A 10,601-nucleotide genomic window follows, 5' to 3' on the forward strand; every position below is an offset into this window, starting at 1 on the left:
TGGCAGAGAGGGACTGTTTCAAAGACTATCACACCATGCACAAGCTATGGTGAAAGTGAAATCTAATCATCTACACCTGTGATGTAAAACCAATACGAATGCCATTTGTAAATAATTCCGCTTTTTTTCAATTTTTGCACCTTTTTATTAAAGGATACATGTGTAACCAAGTTTGTGTTTGACAAGACACTTTTATATATATTTTTATTTATATCTGTTGCTTTTATAAACAGTTCATTTGTATGTGCCACCAATATATTGGATATGCCTAGGCTAAATGTTGAGGCACTTTGGAGACACCTCAATGTTTGAGAGAGATTGGTATTGTAGAAATTGGTTTTATAGTTTTATAGTGAAAAATAACTTTTAGGCACCCCCAGTGTGCAAAAACAGTGGAATTACCATATCCGGACATGTTGGAGAGGTTGAAAGGACACTTGAATGTACCCTGGATATCCCATAACACCAGCACAATGTTTGAGTGAGGTTGATATGGTAGAAATTGTGTTTTTATACTGAACAAATACCATTTGGGGATTGCAAATATGTAATAGCACTGGAATTATCTAATTTACAGACATATGCCACTTTGGAGAGGTTAGGGACACTTGGAAACGTCCCGTGACCACACCTGACACTACTTACTAAAACATCTGCCCATTTCTAGTTGTTAGGTCTATAAATCCCCTTTCTTTTCTGATATTGTTCACATGTTGTGGAAGCCATCTGTGTTTCCAGCTCTAGTCATCAATAATTCACTTATAGCTTGTCAATGAAAGATGACTTCAAAATTTAAAAAACGGTTATTTGGTGTATTCTGAACTTTGTAACTCCTATCTATCTTCTGATCATTTCCTCATAATCTCCCAGATGTCTTCTTTCCAAATATACCACGTTTTTTCATGTCAGAATCATGTAATTACACATGAATAGTAGTTACTTTTGGTTATGTCTATTTAGGCGGAAATCTACATTTTGCCATTACATTTTAATATGCTCTGCCCATGTAATTTGAGTGTCAAACCAGAACCCCAAGAACCTAAACCCTCTCACCCTCTCCAGATTCCTTCCATACAACTTCAAGTATATTTCCTCCCCAACCTTCCTTCTTCAACTGAAAACTTGAAGCCCCACCTGAGGGACCACTGCTCTACTTCACTAATCGCTTCTTGAACTCTTCTAGCTGTATGGGTAATATTTCTCGCTCTCTTCCACAGATCCCCATCATCCGCAAACAATGATCTCCAAATATCAGGTCTCACCTGGGAGAATACATCATCAATCATAATGGAGAACAAAAAAGGACTAATGACACTTCCCTGGGGGGTACCATTATCTACCTCATAGCTTTCTGACATAGAGCTCCCCACCCTCACTTGTATTGATCGCCCAAAAAGAAAATCCTTTATCCAGTTAAAAACCCTTCCTCCAACCCCCATGTTATCCAGCTTGATAAGTAGGCCTTCCTTCCACATCACATCATAAGCCTTCTCTACATCAAAGAAAACGGCTACCACCAGCTCCTTATTTGCCTGTGCCTTCTGTATGACTGACTCAAGGCACAGTGCAGGATCCATCGTTCCCCTGCCTTTCCTGAACCCACTTTGATCTGGTGACATTAGTCCTCTACTCTCCAGAAAGTAAGTCAGCCTTTCCATAATCATCCTTTCCATAAGTTTACATATGTGAGATGTCAACGCTATCGGCCTATAGCTTGAAGGACTAGTAGGGTCTTTCCCTGGTTTACGTATCGGCACCACTACCGCCTGCTTCCAACTTCCAGGCAGTTTCCCTTCCTGCCACACCAAATTGTAAAAGCCCAATACTTTCCCCATTGCAGTGTCACTGAGATGAGCCATCATGATGTAACACATCGCATCTTTCCCAGGAGATTTTACCCCAGCTTTAGCTAATGCTCTCTTCATCTCAGCCAATGTAAAAGGGGCATTCAATGCATTCCCCACCATCTCTCTCTGATCCAGGAGAGAGATGGTTCTCCTCTGACCCTCTCTCTCCCACGTTGTCCCTCTTCTGTCAGATTATTTGAGCTGTGCACCTTCACAAATGCCTGGGCTGACATCTCTGCCTTCTCCATCTCTCACTGCAATCTCCCCACTTTTCAGCACAGGGTGATCCAAATCTCATCTGATCAGCCAGTTTAACAGGAAATATTTCACCTGCTGGACATTGCAAAAGGAAACTTGAGCCACCAAATTCATTGAAATTAAGATTTGGTACTGTAAACCAAAAGCTGTTTGAGTCCTTAAAGTAACACTTTATCCATTAAATCTTTAAGACTTGATTAAAAGTAGTGAAGTCCAACACATTAGGACTGCCCACACTTTTTTTAAGAACATATTTTTTCACATTGTGAGGTTTATTTTTCCATATAAAGTTAAACAGTGTCTTATCTAATTGGGAGTGAATAGATTTGGGACTGTCAAGACAAAAGAACACATACGAGGCTCTAGACATCTCTTCAGCCTTATGGCGGAGTTTAAGCACAGATAGAACAATGAGACAGATATTTGTTTGGCGTTTCCACTTACTACCAAATATGGTGGTGAGAGGAAGCACAGTGGCCGGCAGTGGAGCAAGATAGATTTTGGCCGACATTCTGCTAATTTTGTAATCGATTAATCATTTGATCTCAGTACAGTTTTCTGTTTCCAAAACTAAAATATGTTACGAACAGAGTGGACTACGTTTTGTAGACTTTACCCTTTGCCAATTTTTTTAAAGATTGTGTTGTTTGGAAGGACTGCAAGGGCAAATTGAGTTATTGCACATGCGTACTTTACAGAGTAGGCGTTTCCTAACGGAAATATGCAAATATATGCTAGAACGCACCAATAGGCTCTCGCTAGCTCGTGCTTGGCTCTGCCCACCTTGCTTGTTCTGCCCACTCTGATTAATTTTGTCCCATTGGAAATGACAGGATGTGGTCTATCTTGGGTTACTTATAAAAAATCTTTGGTTTAAGTGCCTGCAAAAAATATGCCATTATTATTTCTCTCTATAGGCGSTAAAGCGGCTAGATCGTGCACTTCCGGAAACACCAGGATGTTCTTCTGTCCAGGAAAAGCGTGAAAACATCTACAACCTGTGCGAACAACGTAACGTGTAGCTATTTATGAATTTATAGGCGTTCCAGTTAATCAGCGAGATGATTTGGAGTGTGCGGTAGCTGTTTACATTTCCCTTATCCTCGCTCTTTGGTCACGTTTGTGTATGTTGCACTAACTCGCTGTATTATTGAGTAAGTATGAGAGTCGGGAACAAAAGTTGATGTCTGCTAGTGAGCTAGCTAAATTAGCTCGCTTGCTGGCTAAATTTCAGTGGTTTTTGCCAGGTTTTATTAGGTAGCGTGTCTGTGCATAGCTGGATGATATTGTAGAATGTCAAAGGGCACACACGAAGAGAACCATTGCATGAGCAGTATTTATCTTCAGTGAAATGCAAATGATTAGCGACCTGAGGGCTAGCTAGAAATTGCTAGTAGCATAGCATGCAAATTCAGAAAATAAATGTGCACCAGCACCACGCGTGACAAGATGCTGCTATTCATGTGTCACCATTACAAGCTTATAAACAATGGTTTTATTTTTCCTGGCAAAAGCATTAAGTTCAAAGTACAGAATAAAATAATAGTTCTTGCATGTACCTAGTGATGCTAGTCACCAATGTACACTATATCTACAAAAGTATGTGGACACCCCTTCAAATMAGTGGATTCGGCTATTTCAGCKATACCGGTTGCTGACAGGTGTATAAAATCGAGCACGCAGCCATGGAATCTCCATAGACAAACATTGACAATAGAATGGCCTTTCAACGTGGCACGTCATAGGATGCCACCTTTCCAACAAATCAGTTTGTCAAATTTCTGCCCTGCTAAAGCTGCCTCGGTCAACTGTAAGTTGTCCTAGGTTGCAACACTGCCTACCYWGTTCCAAACTGCCTCTGGAAGCAAAGTCAGCACAATAACTGTTAGACGGGAGCTTCATGAAATGGGTTTCCATGGCCGAGCAGCCTCACACAAGCCTAAGATCACCATGCGCAATGCCAAGCATCTGCTGAAGTGGTGTAAAGTTTGCAACCATTGGACTCCGTAGCAGTGGAAACGCTACACGCTTCACCATTTGGCAGTCCGACAGACAAATCTGGGTTTGGCGGATGCCAGGAGAACGCTACCTGCCCCAATGCATAATGCCAGTTTTGTGGAGGAGGAATAATGGTCTGTGGCTGTTTTTTATGGTTTGGGCTAGGCCCCTTGGTTCCATTGAAGGGAAATATTAACGCTACAGCATACAATGACAGTCTAGACGATTCTGTGCTTCCAACTTTGTGGCAACAGTTTGGGGAAGGCCCTTTCCTGTTTCAGCATGACAGTGTCCCCGTGCACAAAGCGAGGTCCATACAGAATTGGTTTGGCGAGAATGGTGTGGAAAAACTTGACTGGCCTGCACAGAGCCCTGACCTCAACCCCATCGAACACCTTTGGGATGAATTGGAACGCCGTCTGCGAGCTAGACCTAATCGCCCAACATCAGTGCCCGACCTCACCAATGCTCTTGTGGCTGAATGGAAGCAAGTCCCCACAGCGTTGTTCCAACGTCTACTGGAAAGTCTTCCCAGAACAGTGGAGGCTGTTATAGCAGCAAAGGGGGGGGATCAACTCCATATTAATGCTAATGATTTTGGAATGAGATGTTCAGCTAGCAGGTGTCCACATACTTTTGGTCATGTAGTGTATGTGTGATTGTGCGCTTGTAAACTGACAGGTATGAAAGTGAATGTATGTACATACCATGTGTGTCTGCTGCAGAGCTTGTTTGCTGCGTCACCATCGCTGTCTGGATTGGTCACAGGAGGCCCTGGAGAAGGAGTGGCCTGAGGTCAAGCCCTAAAGCACCAGAGCCTGGTCATGATGGACCATAAGAGAGCACTAACCATTTCACTGGCCGTTGACAAGGTGGATAACTCTCAAGTATGTCTGGCCTGCCTGGCTATATTAGTCCATTGGGATTCCTAGTCTTTTTCTCAGCCACTATGCAATTACTATAATCAACAACAGTGAGCATTTTAACAGTACCCCATTCTGCTTTTAAGATGGGAAGTCCACTAAAAATTCCCAAGATTCTTCTTTCTTCAGAGTTGAGATGTGGGAATGAAGAGTCACAGGTAAATGTTATTCTCTACAGGTCACCTTTCTCTTTCTCCTCTTGAACGTGCAACCAGCAACTTTTCTTTTTACCCCTGTGGCCTCCCTACGAAGTGTACAATACACCCAAATATAAAAATTATAGAAAAGTAATTAAATAACAGATTGCGCCTTTAACCTTGTTCCCTGAGGTTTTGTTATTGTGATCTGGGTAGTGGGTCAGTACCTCTACCTCCATTTCTCCAACAGATTCACTGGACCCAGATTGCTGGAAACAGAATCAAACTCCAAAAGTCTTGTCAGCAGAATGGATCCATCTCTTTGGATCACGGCCAAGCGGCTTTAGCCCAAGGGGCAATGGACTGGTGAGGAGCAGTATTTATGGAGCCACAGATGGAGTTATGTTAGGAAGCAAACCTAATTAGTCTGGTTAGGTTAGACTTGTTGACGGTTCATAGATGATCTTGCTCCATAACACGGTCAGTTATTAAAGCTGCAATATGTCACTTTTTGGGCGACCTGACCAAATTCACATAGAAATATGTTATAGATCTGTCATTCTCATTGAAATAAACTCTAAGAAGCAGTAGATTTGTTCTTTGTGCGCCATTTCTATGCTTCCTGTTCTGAAGTTTAGTTTTTGCGTCTTACTTTCGGTTTTGTACACCAGCTTCGAACAGCTGAAAATACAATATTTTTGGTTACGGAAAATATATTTCACATCGGTTTAGATGGTACAATGATTTTCTACACCATACTTGCTTGTTTTGTCACAAACTGAAATTAGAATTTTAGCAACCAAGAAATGGCGGCGCAATTTCTGCATAGTATACCTTTGAGACAGCCTTTGTCTTTATCTGTGAATGTATTCAGTCCATTTGCACGGTAAGGACGAATTAATCCACTGTGTCATTGAGTGCAGTTTTCTGAACATTCACCAGATGGCGCTCTTTCCCTAAGCACTTTTCTCAGAGGTACAGTGCCTTCGGAAAGTGTTCAGACCCCTTGACTTTTTCCAAATTTTGTTATGTTACAGCCTTATTATAAAATGTTGTAAATAGTCCCCCTCCCCTCACCCATGTATACACAATACCCCATAATGACAAAGCAAAAACAGGTTTTTAGAAACTTGTGCAAATTTATTAAAAATGCAAATATCACATTTGCATAAGTATTCAGACCCTTTACTCAGTACATTGTTGAAGCACCTTTGGCAGCGATTACAGCCTCGAGTCTTCTTGGGTATGACGCTACAAGCTTGGTACACCTGTATTTGAGGAGTTTCTCCCATTCTTCTCTGCAGATCCTCTCAAGCTCTGTCAGGTTGGATGGGGAGTGTCGCTGCACAGCTTTTTTCAGGTCACTCCAGAGATGTTTGATCAGGTTCAAGTCCGGGTTCTGCCTGGGCCACTCAAGGACATTTAGATACTTGTCCCAAAACCACTAATGTGTTGTCTTGGCTGTGTGCTTAGGGTCGTTGTCCTGTTGGAAGGTGAACCTTTGCCCCCAGTCTTTGGTCCTGAGCGCTCTGGGGCAGGTTTTCATCAAGGATCTCTTTGTTCTTTGCTCTGTTCATCTTTCCCTCGATCCTCACTAGTCTTCCTGTCCCTGCCGCTGAAAAACATCCCCACAGCATGATGCTGCCACCACCATGATTCACCTGAGGAGACTCAGCCTGAGGAGACTCAGCCTAGGAGAAAGAGTTAAATATCAGTGCTTGTGTGAAATGTCTTTTGTCTGAATCCAGCTGTATCGAACCTTTGGGAAGAATTAAACTTGGTTAAGCTTCTCTATTGTCCGTGAGTTATTTACTCTGACAATTAGAACCTAACACAGGTGACTACCTCATGAAGCTGGTTGAGAGAATGCCAAGAGTGTGCAAAGCTGTCATCAAGGCAAAGGGTGGCTACTTTCAAGAATCTCAAATATAACATATTTAGATTTGTGGAACACTTTTTGGGTTACTACATGATTCCATATGTGTTATATCATAGTGTTGATGTTTTCGCTATTATTCTACAATGTAGAAAATAGTAAAAAATACAGAAACCCTGGAATGAGTAGGTGTCAACTTTTGACTGTAAGTAAATAAGGTCTTAATTATTATAATTTAAAAAAACATTTGCAATCATTTCTAAAAACCTGTTTTCACTATGTCGTTATGGGGTATTGTGTGTAGATTGATGCTACATGTTTTATTTAATCCATTTTAGAATAAGGCTGTAACGTAACAAAATGTGGAAAAAGTCAAGGCGTCTGAATACTTTGTGAATGCAGTGTAGCTGACATGCCCAGTGTACCCCCACTACTGATACTGTTGAGCTATAGCTGCTGCAGCAGTGCTTATCTTTATCACACATACACACTGCCTGGTCCTATCAACCCCATTCCATCTGTCTGCCCCTCCCCCCTATAGTCTCACGTGTCGTTTCCCTATTGGTTAACTTTAAAAGAGATGACCCAGAATGGCCATCAAGATATTACATTTAAGTCATTTAACAAATGCTTGTCAGATGGGGTCACGATGACACATATGGGTCGTAGGGATCTAAAGGTTCTGACTGGTTCTGTTCCTTCCTTCAGCACGCAGCTCCAGTTGGTCCTCAGGGACGTCCTGAAGACGGAACCGGGGCAGGCCTACCTGGACAGGAAGATGCGTAGCAAGATGACAGGAATTGAAGAGAGGAAGAGAGAGTCACGGATGGGGAGCGGGCAAAGGAGGGTGTCTCAGAGCAGCAGAGAAGGGAGGGAGGATTGTAGAGATTTTACAGCACACAGAAAGAGACCCCATGACCACCCCACTCCCACCTCGACCCCGACCCGCAAGGAAAGGAGGTAATGCTTGGTTAAATGTTGCTGAATTCAGCTTGGCTGTTGGAGAGTGGACGCTCTATGCAGATTCATTTCTGTAGATGATTACTGTGGAGTCTGTTAAGTGTAGGGAACATGTCTTCCCTTTTAGGATGCCAATGAGCGATTTAAGAGTTAAAACACAGCACAAGGTAAGCATGCAGTGGAATAATTGTTTTTCTGTGACTTTTTCTTTCTCTCTTGTTTAGGTCACACCACAGAGGGGGGTCAGAGGAAGACGAAGAGGTGAAGGAACTTTTAATAGGAGAGGAAAACATCAAAGACCAGAGATGCAGTGAGTCCGCCATCACACACACACACACTCCCCTGCTACTGCGTTCCCTATCTCCCCCTCTCTGAGGGTTTTCCTTATTGGAAAGGATCTGCAGTATTCCTGGCCTCAATCCTGCTGTAAATTAACAAACTCTTTTTTCTTTTATAGAGCTGTAAAACAAAGACCTGCTGAATGTGCTTTTCATCTCTTACTAACACACACAGGCAAAGTTTTATTTAATTCTATGTTACGGTCATTTGTTTTCCCATAGCTGCTGCACTACTTTCTGGAGAGTAGTAACACGTTTATTGTTTCACCGTCTCTCTCCTCTGCAGACAGTAGTGTGTCAGGGAGGCACAGTTCACGGGAACCCCTGGAGGAGGTGACCTTTACTGAGGGGGACATGCACCAGGAAAAGCCTTATCCACAATCCACCAGGACTAGGAAGGTAGATTCAGGTTCAAGCGAATCCACACATGTTGAGGTAGAGTCTTCGGGTAGAAGTTACTTAAATACTGACATTAAAGTTGACTGACTTTAAGGCTGAAGCCAAGAACCTGCAAACTGCTAACCAAACCATGAGACAACCTGCCCTGGGGCTAAAGTAACACCTTATCTCTCCTTGTTTCTAGAGGGAGAGTCGGAGGAGGGAGCCTGGGCTCTACAGTAATGGACGGGTGAAGGATGGAGGGATGAATGATGAAGTGGCGGAGGGCTTGACCACAGACGCCTCCAGGAGCTCTAGAGGGAGCGTGCTGCGCCTCTCCAGGGAGGCCAGAGGCAAGGGAGGACTGCCCCCCAAACAGCTTTGTCTGGAGGGGACGGGGGGCATAGACACTAATGTAGCATCCATAGAAGTAGAGGTGGACCCCTCAAACTTTGACAGGACCCTGATGGTAGTCACTGTGGGGGAAGACAGGGAAGTTGCCAGCCCCTCTAACCCCAGCTGTGGAGAGGTTAAGGAGAGGAGAGGAACCCTGAGGATGTGCCTGTCCTCCAGCCAGGATAGGACGCCCAAACTCAGGCCTGTTGAACCCAGTGAGTATAGAGCTACGTATAGGCTATCATATTGTACACTGTGTGTGTGTGTGTGTGTGTGTGTGTGTGTGTGTGTGTGTGTTTGTTTCTCCTGACTCTCTCATTGAAACAAACACACACAAATAAACCAACACACAGATCCCCCACCCTTCCCTCCTCCTGGAATGGCGTCATCATAATATAGTCTATTTCTCTGCCTACGTGCACCGACCCTAACATGCTGACTATGCTGCTCACGTTGGAAAATAAATGTACACATACACGTTATTCAATCATTGCACCCACACTGCTCGCGAGCGTCTGCGTAGCCTGTCGCTAAAATATTAAGCACCTTAAAGTTGGTTGCCGACCTCCATATAGTCCAAAGAAGAAGGTTAGCTAAATTGCCATAAATGTTTAATGCTTTTCGACCTGTCCCCATATGAATCTAGTTGGTTCAGATATTTAAACCTGCGTTTCCTGATGGCGTCTGGTGTGGGTGGACAACATCAACATCCGAGTTGTCTGGTCATGAACCAACTATATTCATTTGGGGACTGGTCGAAAAGCATTAAACATTTATGGCAATTTATCCAGCTAGCTTGCTGTTGCTAGCTAATTTGTCGTGGAATATAAACATTAGGTTGTTCTTTTACCTGAAATGCACAAGGTCCTCTACTCCGACAATTAATCCACATATAAAACGGTAAACCGAGTTTGTTTCTAGTAATCTCTCCTCCTTCAGGCTTCTTCTTGTTTGGACTTTATATGGTTGTCGGCAACCAACTTTAAGGTGCGTTACCACCAACAACTGAACTGGAGTGTGGACCTCAGTTTATCTTTCAATCACCCACGTGGGTATATGCTCCTAAAAACCAATGAGGAGATGGGAAAGGCGGGACTTGTAGCGCGTAAAATAAAATGTATTTATATAGCCCTTCTTACATCAGCTGATATCTCAAAATGCTGTACAGAAACCTAGCCTAAAACCCCAAACAGCAAGCAATGCAGGTGTAGAAGCACGGTAGCTAGGAAAAACTCTGTAGAAAGGCCAAAACCTAGGAAGAAACCTAGAGAGGAACCAGGCTATGAGGGGTGGCCAGTCCTCTTCTGGCTGTGCCGGGTGGAGATTATAACAGAACATGGCCAAGATGTTCAAATGTTCATAACTGACCAGCATGGTCAAATAATAATAATCACAGTAGTTGTCGAGGGTGCAACAAGTCAGCACCTCAGGAGTAAATGTCAGTTGGCTTTTCATAGCCGATCATTAAGAGTATCTCTACCGTTCCTGCT

The 10,601-nt window shown here is 43.2% G+C and overlaps 1 protein-coding gene across 6 annotated transcripts in view; it reads left to right on the forward strand.

The window, feature by feature from the left end:
* Positions 1 to 2,940: 2,940 nt before the first annotated feature.
* LOC111979457 (SUMO specific peptidase 7) overlaps positions 2,941 to 10,601 on the forward strand; it is a 25,834-nt gene continuing 18,173 nt past the window's right edge. Inside the window, exons 1-8 of one of the 6 annotated variants that reach the window (XM_024010017.3) lie at positions 2,941 to 3,259; positions 4,829 to 4,990; positions 5,113 to 5,184; positions 5,414 to 5,529; positions 7,748 to 7,999; positions 8,224 to 8,309; positions 8,624 to 8,772; positions 8,921 to 9,326. In XM_024010017.3, coding sequence (XP_023865785.1) covers positions 4,928 to 4,990; positions 5,113 to 5,184; positions 5,414 to 5,529; positions 7,748 to 7,999; positions 8,224 to 8,309; positions 8,624 to 8,772; positions 8,921 to 9,326 — 1,144 coding nt within the window. In that variant the 5' untranslated portion in view covers positions 2,941 to 3,259; positions 4,829 to 4,927. The remainder of the gene's footprint in view (positions 3,260 to 4,828; positions 4,991 to 5,112; positions 5,185 to 5,413; positions 5,530 to 7,747; positions 8,000 to 8,223; positions 8,310 to 8,623; positions 8,773 to 8,920; positions 9,327 to 10,601) is intronic. The other 5 variants (XM_024010035.3, XM_024010026.3, XM_024010043.3 and 2 more) reach the window with 5 other exon arrangements.

This window comes from Salvelinus sp. IW2-2015, linkage group LG2 (assembly GCF_002910315.2).
Source record: "Salvelinus sp. IW2-2015 linkage group LG2, ASM291031v2, whole genome shotgun sequence".
Classification (NCBI taxonomy): Eukaryota; Metazoa; Chordata; class Actinopteri; order Salmoniformes; family Salmonidae; genus Salvelinus; species Salvelinus sp. IW2-2015.